Source organism: Hippopotamus amphibius, chromosome 2, assembly GCF_030028045.1.
Source record: "Hippopotamus amphibius kiboko isolate mHipAmp2 chromosome 2, mHipAmp2.hap2, whole genome shotgun sequence".
NCBI lineage: Eukaryota > Metazoa > Chordata > Mammalia > Artiodactyla > Hippopotamidae > Hippopotamus > Hippopotamus amphibius.
In genome coordinates this window covers 179,374,874-179,392,952 of record NC_080187.1, presented here as the reverse complement: position 1 = coordinate 179,392,952, position 18,079 = coordinate 179,374,874, and the positions used below count along the sequence as shown (strand labels likewise).

Sequence of the window (18,079 nt, the reverse complement as noted above, 5' to 3'; positions counted from 1 at the left end):
TTATGGAAAAGAACACCTTTAACTGACCTTGAAGGTCAGAACATCCTTGAGAGGAGATTTTGAATTTCAAACATAACTGAGTTGCCAGGATATGTGGAACTTTATGGTTGAGATGTCCAGTGACTATTATAAATTACAAGGTGTGTTAAAATGTACTCTAAAAAAGTATAAAATATGAACCATAGAATTTCAAAAAAAAATATGTTGTTGAGAGAATTCTGAGTAAACTCAGAGATAAATTGACAACCATACTGGACTTTAAGAATGGATAGGATTTTTGACTGGCTGAATTGTTTGGAGTGTATTTTGAGTACTGGGAAAGGAAGCTGAAAAAAGAAGTTAAAGCCATATTGTGAGAGGTTTTGAATACCGAAGTGAGGATTTAGTTATCTAAACAGTGAGGCGTAACTGCAGGTTTTAGAGGAAGGGAGTAAAATTCTGAAAGTAGTACTTTAAGGAATTTGACCTGGCAGTAGTGCCCATTTATAGTTGTAGTTACACATTTCTCTGAGTGTGTATTGTAGAAGAACTCTTAACTGCCAGTGTCATGTGGTACTAATAGAATTGAGTGATAAGTACTTGTAGAGACTTCTTATGTGCTCAGTTATATGCTGGCTTCCATAAGGAGTACAAAGTAAGTCAAATAGTTATTTTTCATGGAATTTATAGTCTTGTAAGTGATGGGGGGGACCCTACTAACTTGGATCAGATAAAGCCAAATTGGTATTTACTATAAATGTAATTGGGAGCTAAAAGATGGGAGATGACCACATGACCCAGAGTAGCTGAAGGTGATGTCATGGAAGCCTTTGCACTTAAACTGGTCTAAAGGATGGATGAAGTTTACGTGGGTGGTGGCAATAAAGTGAATCAACATGAAGACGATTCCTTGGCAAGAAGACCTGCAGGGACAATGAGGAGCTTGGTTTAAATGAAGCAAAGAGCAGGTGTTGATAGATTAAGAAGAAACAGATGAGGAGGAACTTTAGGCCCCAATCATAAAGGGCCTTGAGAGATGGGCCAAGTGATTTGGGGTAAGAAGTAACAAGATATAGAAGGCTCATCACCAGGGATTTATATTATTAAAAGATATCTCAGGAAATTTAGTCTGGCAGCAGTATTCATGGATTGGGAGTAGAAGAAATTGGAAATGAAAAAGAGTCTAAGATGCACTTACAGGAAACAGGTGTGAGGGCTTAGAGCATGAAACCACTGACAGTAGGGATGGAGAGAGGGAACAAAACTAAAAGAAAGATTTTGATGGAAGAATGAAAAAGAAATTAGCACCAAATGACCAGAAGCTGGAAAAGGAAGAATCAAAGATTAATCCACACGTAATAATTGGGGAAATAAGAAGCACACATTTTTGCAGAGAAGAACAAGGCTGAGAAAGAACACGATAAGCTTGGTCTTAAACATACTGAGTTTTAAATTATAACATATAAACCAAAGGGCATATGTTTTTAAACTGTGAGGTTGGCACACAATTGAGATGTTCTGGCTAAAGACTAAGGTTTGTTATTGGAGTCAAGATACAACTTTAAATTCTGGATTTGTTTAGTTCTAAGCTACATAACCTTTGCAAGTCAATCCAGTTTCTGCCCTTGTGACAGGGAAAAAGTAAAATTAGTAGCCATTTCATGGAGTATATATTATGTGCTGTGTAGTATATTAGACTTTTTCTTCACATGGTTTTATTACTGAAAACAGCACTCCTATGACATAGGTACTGTTGTCATCTCCATTGTACAGATCAGTAATCTGAGGCTCTGAGAGTTTGCATGACATAAGATCACATAGCTACAAAGTGACAGAGCTAGGATTTGAACCAAGGACTGTGTATCTCCAAAGCTTCTGCTTTTAACCAATTATGCAATGCATAATTTCACCGTTCCACACTACAATACGTGCTTTACCTACTCTTATAGTTAAGCTGTGTATTTACTAAGTGCTTATTAACTGCCATACTCTATGCTAAGTGGTTTTTATATAGTATTTTATTTAATCATCTAACAAGCCTATGAGGTTGCTACTATTAATGTTTACATTTTACAGATGAGGAATCACTTAGAGGGTGAGTTACTTTTCCAAAGTCACAGAGCTGGGAAGTTACAGAACTGAGAAGTTACAGAACTGGAATTTATGCTTTGTCTGTCTGATTTCAGAGCCTATGCTCTTTTTTATTCTTAAAAGTCGTTTTGAAGATTAAATAAGATAATTTTTATCATTTTGTTAACTTTAAGGCATAAAGCAAATTGTCTTTAATTAGTAGTGACAGTGTTCGTATTTGCAGCAGCAGAATAACATAAAGGTGATGGTTCAACCCACGGACTGCATAAGCTCTCAGAGGGAGTAAATTCATAAAGAAGAATGTATTTTAGAGAGAATCATGAGGGGTATTTATGATTTAGGAGTAGCAGGAGAGAAAGTGGTTGGAGAAGCCTAGCAATAACTTAGATAATACAGTAACATGGAAGCCTAAGGAAAATAATCACAAAGATTTGAGAAATCAGTTGTATCACATGCTACATAAAATTTGAAAAAGATAAGGTCATTAGACAGTGTCCCAGCACATTGCTGCTTATACTGAAATACCAGTTAACAGAACCACCATCCGTCCAGTTTCCCAATGCAGAAAGCTGGGAATTTTTCTTAATTTTGTTTAACTTTCATCACTTCTCCAGTCACTTTTTCAGTCTACTAAAATCTCTCAAAATATATGCCCTCTCCTCTCCATCCTCACTTCTACTTTCCCACTTCTCAGTTCTTTCTGCTTCTTGACTTAACTACCCTCCAGCCCATTCTCCATTGTGCAGCCAGAATGATGTTTCCAAAAGACAAATGAGATCCGGTCAGTTTTCTGTTTAAAACATCCCCGTGGGTTCCCAATGCCCTGAGGCTAATAATGTATGGCTTATGAAGCCCCATAACATCTGTCCTCTTTCTAGTTTTTCAGCCTCACCTCTCCATATTACTCATCTAGTTATGCTTTAGCTATGCCAAACTTATTTCAATTTTAATACCCATCATGTGCTCTGAGACTTAATACAAGCTGTTCCTTCTGGAACAGTATTCTTCTCTCCTGCCTTCCCTCTATCTCTCTCTCTGCCCCCCCTCCCCTCCCCTTCCCCTCTCCCTCTTTCTCTGTCCCTCTCTCCCTCCAGACTTTCCTTATTAACTCATCCTTCTGATTCTTTGAGAAGGCTTTTGAGTCCTTCTAGTTAGGTCCCCTGCTTTATACTCCCAACGAATCTCATGTATCCACCAAAGCAATCCCTACCCTTTATTGTAATTGTTTGTTTAACTCTCTGTCTGTACCTCCAGACAGTAGGCTGTTCTATGCAGAGTTTATGTCTGCTCCTATTGTTATCCCCAGCCCTTAAAACAATACCAAACATACAGTAGACATTCAATAAATACTTCTTTAATAGGTGCTATGAATGAATATATACAGCATGAAATACATCATTTATAAAATGAAATTGTGGTGAGTTTTATAAACCTCACGGTTTTCTCTAGGTGGTAGAAGGGATGAGGGAAGTGCAATTTCATTTGGCCCTTTTTTTTTTTTGATCTTAAGATTACTAACAGCAAATTTAAACCTACCTTTATAACAGAGGTAGGTTTAAAAGAAGAAATATCCTGATTTAATAAGAAATTCTCACAATTATGTTATTACAATCTTTTAAAGGGACAAAAAAATTAAACAAGGAAATCATGATGCCCATAACCTTTTCAGTTCAATAATTAGTAGAGTTCAAATGGAGTTATTATGAGTATGAATATTTATCTGTATGAATAATGTGCCAGAAAAAATAGAATCATATAAGTAATTTCCTTTTCATTTACTAGTAATTCACTTTTTAAATGCTCAGACTCCAAGCCATTCTTATAAGCCAAGAAATGACCCAAGTCAACCACATCTGTTCAAAATGTGTTTTAGAAAGCTTATCTTAACAATAGTTAGTTGGAAAATGAACATTCACCTTCCCTAAAAGTTTTATCCAAAAGAGAACACAATTTAGATATATATGAACATGATTTTATACAATGAAAATTATGTTGTGAAATAAGTAAAAAATTATCTTATTGTTTTATTAAAAATAATTTAACTGGTTATAAAACAGCAACATATATCTTTCCAGCTGGTCAAGATCCTTTTGAAATTTTATTTTATCGATTGTATTAGCTTTATATCTTTGCATTTATACAAAGGATGGGACTAGTTGACTGATGTCAGACAAAATAGCAGGTGTATTAATCTTATCCAATGGCCATCTGATCTGAATCTTTTTCTATATAGCATTCCCCAAATGGTTAAAAACGGGGGAAAATAGTGACATCCCTGATTCAGTGGGTAATGAGATAAGAAAAACATTGACTACCATGTGTAAATTTTATTCAATTTTAGAGTTCCAAAAATAGCAAAATTTTATCCCATTTCTAAGGGTATAGAAAAAGCAATCAGTAACTTTCTTCTGATGCTGAAGCTCAGCTTCTCTGTACACTGGTGCTGAACCAAATCTTAGAGACGGAGTTTTGGGTGAAGTAGAAAGGGAGAGCTTTATTACTTTGCCAGGCAAAGGGCACTACAGTGGGCTCCTGCCTCAAAGAACTATGTGTCCCAACTTGGAGAGGATAGTGAGGAGTTTTATAGTAATTGCTCAAAGAGGGTGTGATCAGCTCATGGACATTCTTCCAGTGGGTTGGTGGTGAGGTAGGTAGGAGTAAGCACCCTCAGCCTTCAGGTTCCAACTGGTCTGGGGTCTGCATGCTTGTGGGCAGCATACTATTGTTAATCATTAACTTCCCCCACCTGGAGTGGGTTTCAGTGTCTGTAAAATAGCTCAAAAATATTGTAGTGTGTATCTGTTGATGGGGAACCAGGACCTTGCCCCAAGGCTGCACTATTGTTTCCCTTGACTGTTTCTCCCTTTTATCACATCCTCTCCCTTCCCCAGCTAACAACTGCTTGAATCTTCCCGTTGGAACTCAGGAAAGGTCATGGAGCCTGAACGAAGGCTATTTTCTATAATCAAAGAAATGGGGAACACAGAAAGGCTTTGTGCCCAGGAGCCCCAGAGGGCCCTGCTTGGTATCACTCCTTCCTTTTACTTGATGATTCTGTTTGGGAGTGACTTACTTTCTGTCTGAAACTAGACCTGTCAGTACATGCCAATTAAACCCCTTTCTGGGAGTATGCAGAGTGTCTGGACCATGGAGAAGACAGCCATTTGGTCATTGAGTACTATGTGCTACACACTGCTAGGAAGAAATTGTGAGACAGTTTAAGAAATTTAGAAGCTTATAGTCTCATGAGAAACATTTAAATTCAAGAGGTACGTAGTGATGCGATACAGATATATGTCACAAGGCAGCATAGGACAATCCACAGGCAGTAATAAGAGTGATTTCTTTAAGTTGAAGAGAAGGAAACTGCATGTTGGGGTTTATGTTTATCACTTTATATTTCACTTTTTAAGATTTAGTCTTTTGGGTTTTTTTTTTCAGCCAGTCAGGATTCTTCTGAATCTTTATTTTACTGTATTTTCCCATTGTATTAGCTTTATGTCTTGGTATTCTTGTGAAGGATGGCACCAAATAGCTTAAGTCTTTGATTCTCAGTTTACAGAGCTTGATTTTTATTGAATAGACAATGGTCAGACACAAAAGGTTTTTGAGTGGATTAATGCCATCTCTTATATTGTTAAGGAAAGTTAATGTGTTGATAACATGTAGGGTAGATTGGGAGGGGTGAATATAAAGCAAGAAGATAAGAGATTATTGTAATAGTTCAAGTGCAGAGTGATCAGGAAGGATGTTAGAATGGAAGTGAATGTGTACTTTGTCTCATTCACTGCCAAATGCCTAATGTATAGAATAGGATCTGACACTTAATAAGTACTGAGTGAATATTTGTTGATTCAGTAAATGAATTCATGAAAATTTTAAAATGTAGGCTGTGCGACAGAAGGAAAGGAAGGAATTAAGTTCTACTCCAGTATTTCAAGCTTGATTGAACTATTACAGAAATTGAGCAAGGAAAGAAGTTTTTTTTAAAAAATCAAGAACTGTGTTTTATTTATGTTGAATTTAAAACAACAATGCTCCCAAGTAAAACTCTCAATAAGCATTTGGGGGGAGGGGGGCATGAATACATGGGAGAGAGGTTGATGACTAGGGTTTTCATTTTGAGAGCCATTTGCAGCAGAGGTAATAGATATAGAAGGGGTCATGGTCCCCAAAGAAGGAAGTATATAGATAAAGAGCAGAAGGTTGAAGGGAAGGGGAAATTAATAGAGAAAAGATAACATATGTCGACTGCTTCCTGTGCACTAGGCACTGGGTTAAAAGCTCTGTATGTATTATATCTTTTAATACAACATCCACCTAAGGGCAGATATTACCTAGGAAAATAGAAATTCAGAAAACTTAAAACAATTCATCCCAGCTCGGTCCTGTGCCCACTAAGTGTTGGAGCTAGAATATGAACCTAGAGCTGTCTATCCCTAGTTTTCCAACTGTGCTAAAATTACTCTCTGTTCATAAATTTTGTCTGTCTTTTCCAGTAAATCTTTAATGTATTTGTAGTAGTTATGTTTAAAGTCCTTGTCTACTGGGTTCAATATTTGGTTAAGGTGTGGGTCTGTTTCTACTTTGTTTTTTCTTGATCACAGGTCACAGTTTTCACTTTTTCACTTTTCATCTCTTAATTTGTTATATATTTTATGGTAGATATCAAGTAAAAAAGAACAGTAGAGACTGAAGTAAATATTCACTCCAGAAAAGTCACACCCCTTCCTCTGTCTGACAGCTAGTCTGGGTGTTTATTCTCTTTAGTCTAATCTCCAGTTAAGCTGGGTCTGGTTTGAGTTGTGTTTTGTTTCAGTTTGCTACATGTTTGAAATGTTTTGAAAGCAAGATAATGGTTCTCCCTTTATCAGGGCATGTAATCTGTGCTCCAGAGAGTCTAGAGATCTCTCTCTCCTTCTCCGCCCCCCCCCCCCCAACCCAGTCCCTCTGCTTTAAAGTCCTGCCACCAGTATGTTTTGTGCCTTTGTAAGGGCTTACTGCTCTTGGCCTTTCCCTGCCTCCTCTCTGCCTTTCCATGTCTTGGCTGAAATCTCTGTCTTCCTGCACTGTCACCAGCCCTTGGTACAGTGAAAGTTCAAAAGAAAAGACTTGATGGGCAGGTGTTCTCAAAGGATCTGTCTCCCCTCTTCTGCCCTGGCCCCAGTTTTCTGCATATAGCCGCTGTGTACACTTAGTTAAGACTGTGAAGAAGAACTGGCAGGCTATACACACTCCCTGGGGCTCCTCAGGACTAATAATCCATCACAGGGTCCACAGATGGCCACAACAGTTTGGCTTTCTACATACGCTGATAGACGTCCCACGTCTATGGAGATTTGCTTCTACTCTGTCTGTTCCCCCATTAGGAAAGTGATCATGGATCTTCATTCATCTAGGAAAGGCTCACCCTGATCTGTAGTTATTAGTTCATCCAGACTTTTTTTGCATTCTCAGATTTCTGTATGTAGAACACAAAGGCATGGTTTTGTAGCCTATCTGGCATATTTTTGGTGTTATGGTAATAACAACTGTCTACTTCCACTTTTTACATACTGACTAATAATGTTTTAATTATTAATGGATATTAGACCTTAGTGGTCAAAAAGCAATGTGAAAAATATTTTTTATTTTTTAACATAGATTACTATCTTATGTACTTAAATAATGGAAAGAATCATGGTAATTCCGTGAGAAACTAAACCTTAGAAAAACTGTTACCTATTTAGTATTTTCAATTATAATGATATTGACAGACAAACTTATCAAAATGAACTGCGAAAACTGTATTTGGAGTGCCTAAGTGCTGGCATACTGTAATGCTAATTTTGTGTTGAAACCCAGACACAGACCTGGGACATGTTAGAATAAAGTTGCTACTTTCTGTAAATAGTGTAGATATGAGTAACACTGTCCTGTGTGTTTTAGAAAAGTAAATTGAATGTTGTATACCATAAATATGTCTCTGGAATGTACACATCTGGATTTTCCACTTACCTAAACTGACCCTTTTTATCACATGTATGTATTGTGATAAAAATCAGCATCCTTGTGCTACCGGGATGTTGATTTCTAACAGGATGTTATGTCTTAGCTGAAGATTCCTTTAAGAAAGTGGCTAGCATAAGCTTTGCTTCTTGAGGAGGTTCTCTGAGGACATCCAAGGGCCTTGGAACTGGCTAAAAGTCAGCCAATAAAGATGGAATTTTCTAAATACTTGTGTCTACTAGAGCTTGAAGCTAGTAGAGTTTACAGGGGCTGCAAAAGACATCCTAAGGTTTCATAGACTACTTCTTGGTTCATCAGCCATAAAAAACCACTGGGCTCTTTACCCAGATTTCTTGACTTGGACTCTATGTCCATGCTGGTGAATCAGTAGTAGAGGGGGGAAGAGATTGCACATATTATTTATAGAAGCAAAATCACTGTTTCGTCATACTGTGGTGTAAAAATGTAAGGTACAGTATATTTAGTAAGCTGACAGAGACCAGGAGTATTGTCTTGTTCCCTTTTGGATCTTTTTCATCTAGCAAGGCCTGCCTAATAATCACTGTTCAATAAATATTTGTTGAAGAATTGATTGGAGGAATATTATGGAAATATGTTATGTGAACCAAAAATACCACTGGATACATCCAAATTTTAGATTTCCTAGTATGGTGTTGGTTTAACATAGAAGCTTACATTATTTTTACTAGGGACTTATAGAACTACTTCAGTAGGATAACAGCCATGCCAACTTTAATTTAAAAATCCAGTTATTCTTTGGTGGTGGATTATAAAAATTTTGCAGAGCATCAATAAAACATTTGCTGATAGAAGGAAGCCAGTGATTATTAAGGTATACTCCCACATAGAAAAGACTGACCATAAAGGTGAGAGTAGAAGGTTCGCTTGGTAGAAAGTTGCTAGAACAGGAAGACCAGTGTCAAAGGGAGACGAGCACAGAGGAGCCAGGCACCAGCTGGCAGAACAAGGAGACACCCCTGAAATCCACGTCCCATTATTATTCCTACATTTTTATTGCAAAGCAGACATTAATTTAACTTGGTTTACTACAGTAAAGTAATCTATTCCTGTTGTCTGCTCCCATAAGGACCAGCTGCCGTAATTCTGCTGATTCCCTACTTCATGACCCACTTAGGTGAAAATTTATCTACTTTGCTCTTGTGAATTCTTAGAGAAAATGCCACCCTGTTTTCTTTGCCTCACTTTTCTTGCTGTTTGGCTTTCAGGTGATTCACATTACTACTGATCCTTAGAGGAAGGAGTAGTAGAATTTTCATAGATCTGTGCTTTATATCCCTAAGGGCACATAGTCAATAGTTGAAATGTAATGGATTTGGAATGGTAGCACAACCACAAAAATAACCAAATAAATAAATGTGTAACTATGCAGGTAAAACCAAAGACTTAGACCACAGTCCCAGCACTGGCAGTAACAGAGAACATCAGTGGAGTCACTCTTCCTTTGGGCTATGAGGACTTCGGGCTAGGAGAGGCTGTAAACAGGGAAAGTTATGAAATTCAGAACGATAATGCCTCCACACAAGAGCAGAAGGATTCTATGGCAAAGCCAGTGAGTTTGCCTCCCAGCACTGATTCCAGCCTTGTACCAACCAAATAAGAGATGATTTTACTCTCAGTATCAGGAGTATTTAAATAACATAGCTTATATTTAATGCAAAGCACAGGGTTTTTTGTTTCTTTGCTTATTTGTTCTTTAATTTCAGGTTTAATCAGACAACATCATAAGCTATCCCAACCATTCTTGGAGTTAGACCTTCCTAGGGCTTGTCTGCAGCGTTGGAATGTCATTAGTTCTTGATACCCTAGGAACTTTACTATTAATAATAACCTTAAGCATAATAGCCATATTTATGACTTATTTTTGTTCACAGGCCCAAGGAAAGGCCTTAGATTACATTCTCTGTGTCTCTGAGAAATGCTCTAAACAACATTTTTTCCCCTTCCACATACAGGTGAAAGGGCAGGGGAAAGCGCAGTGTGGCTGCATATATTCTCATTTACTACGTAATGACTTCGTATCTTTCCTCCTTAGCCTCCCTTTGAAACTAAAGCTAATGCCATTCCTGAACTTCACAGTAATCTTTAAGCTTTCTCATTATACACAAAAATGTTGGTCCCTTACATCTTTTTGTAAGGGTTTGGGGATTATTAAAAATGCTGTGCTTTATGATAACATTTTTCAAATGGTTTTAAACATGTTTTAAGCAGAAATATACAGTTATTTTCCTGTAGCTCACAATCTGTTTTGGAATTAAAGTTTCTTGCATGGATATTTTTTAAGACAAAATAAGTTGTGAGCATTTTTGCTAATTTTAAGCTTCCTATTTCCTTCTTACTTTTTTTTTTTCCTATTTTCAGCTTTCTAAGAAGTATGGAGTCCATGTTTGTGGAGAAGGTGGAGAGTATGAAACATTCACTTTGGACTGCCCTCTATTTAAGAAGAAAATAATTGTGTAAGATATCATTTTAGCATTTTCTTTCCTTCCTCAAATTTAAGTGATGGAAGCAACTTAACATTAAGCTGGAGGCAACTTTTGTTGGGAGAAATAGAACATGTCCTCCAAGTTCACAAACACTCAATTTGTTTAATACCAGTGAAGTTGTCTGAATACCTAAATCAATACCTGACAAGACGAGGCCTTCATAGAAGCCTATAAACTTTTTAGACATTGCACTTTCGTTTACTTGCTGATTATGGCCTGCAGTAAAACTGGTACCTGCACACTGACACTTTTATCCTTTCATGAAGTGTGAATTGCCTGTATTATTTATCTTTCATTACAGCTACATTTGATAAACTGCCACCTCAGTAGCCTGTGGGTTCCATTAACTCCATCCTTTTTTTCCTTTTTCTTGGCTTTAATAACTTAGAATGGTAATACTAAACATTTCTCTTCAATTATTTGGGGTTCTTTTTACATATTAACTTGGTTTTTAAATGAATTCTGTTTATGGTGAATAGTGTGATTTCTTTGCCATAAATTGTTAAAATTCATGTAGCAAAAAACAGGAACTTTCTTCAGCTTGCTACATTATTATCCATACTCTAATTTATGTCACTCTTCTCATATGCTAAGAGAGCACTTTATTTGCTTTTCCTAAGCTCTTAAGCTTCTTGAAAAGATTGTCAGAATTATGCTTGATTTCAGAAACCTCATCTGATGAAAGATTAGAATCTTGTATCGAATGGACAGCTTCAATATTTTCAACACTGAAAGGTGACTTCTTTGTACATATTAATAATGAGGGAAGGACTATTCTAAGAAGTTAAGACAACTCTAGGTGAATTTTGTAGAAAATACATTTATCTTAGGAAACACAGCCAAGACCTTTTCATTACCCTGTGCTGTATTCACACACTCTTACTTCTTTCATTTCTTCTAACTTCTTTTCCATTAATAATTATCAACATAATAATAAGGTATTTGGCAAATATATATCACGTACCTATTGTATCCAAAGCATTCTGCTGTGCACCACTGATGTTGAAACATAATTCCTTTCTCCAAAATGGTGGGAGGAAGACATATCATTACGACACAAAATGGTAGAGGATAAGAGTCATAAGAATAAGTTTGTAAATGGGAGGTATTTCTTCTGGCTTCAGTGATCACAAAACAATTCATGAATGAACTGTGCATTAGGTATTACTTCTATGAAATAATACTCTTTGGTTATTCAAGAAAAGTATTTCCATGCTAGGGTGAAATTATAGTAAAATGGGAAACTTGCAGTATACTTACTTATTAATATGGGACTAACCAAATTAGAAAAAAATTAAAAGCACAGTAAGAGAAAAAAGGCCAGAGGATACTCTTACTATTTATTTGACAACTTGAGGTCCTGGAGCACCCAGAAGTCTTTATGAATAACCTAGAATTATAAGAAATGTACTGCTTTATACTGCATAACCAGAAGGTTTGTTTATCATAGTACTTCAGACCTGAAAAATTCATCTCATCATTTTGTAGATAAGGAAACCTCAACTTGAGTGAGACAGTGGCATGATGAGAGTTAGTCATGATGTTGAAGAAAGGGGATGTCAGGGGAGGTGTATTAGAACCCTCTAGTGCCAGGCAAGCTGCCGCCCTGCTCTCTAAGAGTTCTTCTGTAAGAATGGAGAGACAAATCAGTGATACTCTTAAGTGCTAACATACGAGTATGTACCTTGAGAACAGAAGAGGAAGCGCTGGCATTTCTTTCTTACTTATTTATCAGCCAGTCACTAATCTAATTCTGATGCTTAAGCATATTCTTTGCTTTTTTCTTCATAGACTCTGCCTCACCTCAGCTTCATAACTTTCGTATTTGATTTCTTTTCTTTAGATTGCCTTCCCATTTATCCCCACTTTGCTAAATCCTTCCATTTTTAAAGGCTTTTGGCTGTTATTGCCTCAAGTGCTTGTCCTCATACCTGAGCTCCCAGAACACACAGTAGGCACTAATAAATGTTAAATATCATTGAATTAATTTTTCATTCATTGTTTATTTTTACATACCCTATTTCACTTTTATGTATTCTTTTCTTAGGTTATTACTAGAGGTTATAGTAGTTGAATGGAAAAAGAATGTCACCTACTATATACAAAATCTTTCCTTCTCTTTAAAATAGAAATTGTCCTTATCATACCTATCGATAAGCACTAAATGTGATGATGTGAATGAGTATGCATTGCACATTTTAAAACTGTATGTAAATTAAAGTTATTTAATTCAGAGATAGTTTTCCATGTGATACAATTAAAAGTTAAGGTTAGATTCAGTAACTACTTGTTAACAATTGACTATTAATCATACTGGATCCTATAAGTTAGAATTTATTTGGGGGACAAACTTAATAATTTCTCCTGTTATATTTGATATAGTAGTGATTCTCAACAATTAGCATACAACTAATTATTAGGAATTCCCTTTTAAATGTCTGGTTCAAAATTTTACTTTTTAAAAAAGACTACCTCTAAGAGGAGAAAAAATAAACTTTTGCATGCAAAATGATTTGATTATAATTAGGATCTGGTTTTTTTTTCCCAAAAGCACAGATTGAATCTCTTGTATAATGAAGTAATTTAGACAAATTGGGGTGGTTCTAGAAGTTTATTATGAGATACATTTTGCCCCAAATTCCAATTAATATTTTAAAAATCTTGTGGGAAAGACTGGTATAATAGCCTTTGTCTGGAAGTAATTTTTATATTTTTTGACTAGAACATTTTACAATTTACTTTTCACATCATTTAGGATGTGACTATTCCCCTTTAGATACAAAGTTTTAGATCAGAAAATGAGGGTTTTTTTCCTGAGGAGCCTTGATAAAAGGAATTACTGCCTAGTCTTTAAGAGGGCAATTGTAGGTCCTCAAATAAAAAAACCTACTTTCTTATTATTTCTTACTTTGAAATATATATATATATGTATGCATATCAAAAGTAAGAACTAAAACATGGGGAATATAGCCAATATTTTGGAAAAAAAAAAACTAAAATCCCAATGTTGTGTTAATGCAGGTGATAATTTTCTTCTCACTGTTAATGAACAGATTTTTAATGTCAGTATTTGGTACAACCCCATATTTCCATTTGAATTATCAATATTAACACACTACTGCTACAAAGTTGCTGTGCGTGGGATGGATGGATGGATGGATGGATGGATGAATGGATGGTTGGATAGAAGAAACAATGGGAAGGAAGAGGGATGAAAAGAAGAACTAAATTCTATGATTAGGACACTATGCGCTCCTTTTCCCCACTTACTCCTAGTTTCTACCTATTCAAGACAGAACTCAGCCCAGAGCATCATAATATGACATTTAGCCGTGAGGATGAATCAGGTACTTTCCTTATCTGCCCTCTCATATCTATTCTGTATCGCTTGGGAATTTATTGGAATTTATGAACTATTTTCCCTGTATTTAAATTTATATAATTATTTTAATTTTTATTATGCCAGAGTTGCTATATGTTGTTATTGGTATAACATGTATGCTTATGTTCATGTATACATATATATGCAGTATGCATGTATGAAAATGTATGTATTCATGTGAAGATAGATGACTGAAAAGTCAGTGTGGGTTTTTGATAGTGTCAATAGTTACTGTGTAAATATAAAGATAGTTAACAACATTAAACTATACAGTCATTTGTTTATTCAACAAATGAATGAGTACCAGGCAATATATTCAGCATTTGAGCCAGAGGTGGGGTGTGGGGGTCAGGCAGACAAAGATGGACAAACCCTGGTCCCTCTCTAAGAAGGAAGACAAGCACACAAACACATAATTATAATATAGTGGCTGTGTTATGAAAGGGCTATAAATGCATTACCAAAGCACATAAAGCAAAAAACTAGCTCTGTCTGAGGATGTCAGGCAAGGCTTCACAGAAATGACGTTGGAGATGTCTGTGAGGATAAGTGTGAGTCCACTGGGAATATCTGTGTGCAGTTGTCTTTTATAGGGGAAGTAGGAACCAAGACCATGGCTGAGTCTCAAGAGGAAGTATCAGTTTTTTGAAGTGAGAGGTTAGGGCCTGATCTCTTACCTCGAGAGAGAGCCTGGAGTCAGGGAAGACAGACTCAGACCTGATTCAGCTAGCTGCCCTTTTGAAGTTTTAACTAGGGATAAGCCTAACGCAGCAGCGAAAGGAAACGTGAGATTCAGCTCTTGGCTACAGAGAAATCTCAGTTGCATAAGAGGTAGGGACTGCACTGATTACCTGAATTAATAGGGAAAGAGGAGGAGGGTGGCCAACCAGAAGGCATTTTTGCTGAGGTACAGTTGTTCTTAATTTTCTGGGTTTCTCTGAGGGTATTCCATCAGATCCTGCTTTAGGTGTCAGAGAAATCCATGAAGCATACAGAAACCAGAGACCTCTGAAAGTTGAGTTTCAGGTAATAGTTTATGAAAGAAAAGCAATGGTGGATTATTCTGTTTGAAGCTACATGCTGTTCATTTGATATCTATTATCTGTCTCCCAGTTGATTCTGGCTTTATATGAGTGAGTGAAATGATGTTAGTCAAATAGAGATTACGGATTTAATGGAATCCATAAAAATCATATTCCTCTTCATTTAGTGTTCAGAATGTTACATATTTTCTCCAGATAACAATCTTGATTCAGAGTGCAATAATTATATCAATTAAGTGAGCTATTTGCTGTCAGTCTTCTGTTTCTAGTGGGAAAAACTGGCATGAGAAGGGAGGGCCTGAAACCCTTTCTAGTGACACATCATTGGTTTGTGTTAATCCTAGTTTTTGTGTACCCATTGTCAAGGATATCAAGATCAAACTGCCTACATTAGGCATCATTCAGGCTCAGGGTCAGTTTCCAAAGCTGGAATTGGGAGCAGAGAGATTGAATTTTAATGTAAGAATGAGATCAGACGCAGAAATTAGAATTTGAATCTGTTGATGAGCCAGGATAGGACCAGAACAGACAACTCTGGAGTAAATAGACAAGATGACTAGACTAGGGTTAAGAAGGCAGAGAGGCAGGTGGTAAAAAACGAGAGGGTCTCCTCTTTACCTTCCCTTTCTCCTCTTCACCTTCCCTTTCTCCTCTTCTTGCTCATTATATGTGGAGACATCTTTTGGTTTAGGTAGTCTGTGAAGGCAGGTTATTTCTTTCATGCTCTCGACTCTTTAATGATTTTATTTTTATTATAATATGTTACTTTTCTTTTAATGTCGTAGAAGCCCATTTTAATATTTTTTGAAGCACTAACAAGATACATATTTGACACTAAAGGTTCATGAATGGTAGTTGATTTTTTTTTTTATCATCAGACTGCTTTTTCTCTATCTCTGATCTTTCAAGTGAAAAGTAAACAGGTTTTACCCATGAAAATTTAATATATCGGATCCTATTATTTTGAGATTTCTTCTGTTGTCACTAAATAACTTTGCATTACAAAAGTTAATTCAAAAATATTTTATATTAGTGGAAAAGAGTCAAAGTCAGAATTTATTTTGCTGAACTACAATGGTTAAAATGTTAACAATGTACTAATATAAACATTGGAACTAGTTCCTAAGGCATTAAAGAGATATGAGAAATTTCTGCTTTTAGAATTTCAGTTAAAATGCAAAAACACTTTTGCTTTCTTAATAAACAACAATAAAAATAATTAGTTATTAGAACTTCACACATAATCTTAGTTATTCATATGTGCTTTACAGGGTATCTTTGATAAAAGTTAAGTTAATTTTCGTATATCCATATGGTGCCAGGAAGCAGTTCATACTGTTTTACCTGAATGTGGTAATTACTATGTCAGACAATCAATTTTAATAGCAATGATACTGCAGTGTGAAGAGTTCATCTAGAGCTTAAAACCATCACCAGTACTGCCTTTGTGAAGGATAATTGAGATTTTGTGTGAAACACTGAATGAATTACCTCTTGAAAATGAAAAGAATAATGAAGATAAAGCACTATTGTTTAATGGTTAGCCCATACCAACCAAATTTGTGAAAATGAAATTGAAGTTTCGAGTTGTAAAACTGTTCGAAGAGCTTTGAGTGAACCTGAAAGTTAAACCTGAAAGTGTGTCCTCATAAAGATGAAACGTTTTTTTACTTATTGTTGAAAGTTTACTGTTCTCAATCTTTTTTCCCCATTAAATATTGCATTATTAAAAGTAGTTGTTAATCACTAATTATGTAGTAAATATGTATACAATAGTATACTAGTGGAAATAAATGAGGATTTTTGGTCTTCTAGTCACTAGCAGGAGTAACTTGCCACAAAACAGGTTTTGCATAATAGATAAATATATTGTACATTTTTTTTATTTCAGGGATTCATCAGAAGTAGTCACACATTCAGCTGATGCATTTGCACCTGTGGCTTACCTGCGCTTTTTAGAATTGCACTTGGAGGACAAGGCAGGTAAATCTAAGATTCATAATGAAAGAGAAAGAGGAAATAGAAAGAGAAAATTGAAAAAAAAAGTGAAAGAAAATTGAGATATGTGCATTGTCTCTATATATGTAATTCTATAACAAATGAAAGGGTAAAAAAAATGATTTTTTTCAGATACTCTGTCAATAACTAAGAATTTTGCAAATGTTTATAGTTTTAAAAGCTCTAGATGCTATAAAAATATTATATTTCTGAAGAGTTTGTAGTTCATTTGAAAAGGGAATCATATATACATTAATCAATGGGAAGACGGGGTAGTATATAACCAAATATTAAATCATCTAGTAAATTAAGAATTAGGTTATTGAGCATTAGCCTTAAGGGAAAGGTTTGAGGATAAATTGGATCTTCACTATACAAAGTTTAAGAGGAGAAAAAAAGGAGAAATTAAAGCTTTTTCAAAAATACACAAGGGGACAGACGTACAAATGAAAGATGGAAAATGAAGCAAGAAGTGTGATAAAGTTTTATTTTAAATATGTTAATTGTCAAAATACAACAGAAAGTCATTTTTAAAATATTTTGTGGAATGCTTAAGGTCTGGATTAGACCCTGTGATTAAAAGCTCTGCTCCTTAACTCATAAAGGATTTGAAGAAGTCTTCTGTATCTTTCATGTTCTATCACCAATTCTTGAGGCACACCCACAGTTACATATGTGATAGACAATCTGAAGAACCAAGAAAATCCATGATTGGCAAAGAAAGTAGAAAAATGGGGACCCTAGTACTCTCTCAATCAGGAAGAGTTTCCAAAAGTAGAGAACAATATTTGGTGTCATTTCTCCAGAAAAACTAGAATGGACAGGGTTGAAAACAGATCATTGAATTGGGCTGAAAGATGACTATTGGTGACCTTTTACCAAAAAGCTAGTAACCCTCAAAAGAATGAAGCTAAACTATCCAGGCATCTTTCAGACTCACTGCAAGGAGGCTCTTACTTCTAGGTCTCTGTTACTTTTGCTGCCATGTACACACACATAAAAATGAAAACCACCAAATTCTGGTTTAGATACTTTGGCCGTTATATATTCAGCTCTACCTAAATAGCTATTTT

The 18,079-nt window shown here is 35.8% G+C and overlaps 1 protein-coding gene across 6 annotated transcripts in view; it reads left to right on the top strand.

Moving 5' to 3' along the window:
- The window catches only part of DPH6 (diphthamine biosynthesis 6), a 328,274-nt gene that overhangs the window by 142,098 nt on the left and 168,097 nt on the right, over positions 1-18,079 (top strand). For 4 of the 6 annotated variants that reach the window (XM_057721520.1, XM_057721515.1, XM_057721516.1 and 1 more), the window contains exons 7-8: positions 10,459-10,553; positions 16,900-16,991. In XM_057721520.1, coding sequence (XP_057577503.1) covers positions 10,459-10,553; positions 16,900-16,991 — 187 coding nt within the window. Of the gene's footprint in view, positions 1-10,458; positions 10,554-16,899; positions 17,662-18,079 lie in introns of those variants that run through there. The other 2 variants (XM_057721518.1, XM_057721517.1) reach the window with 2 other exon arrangements.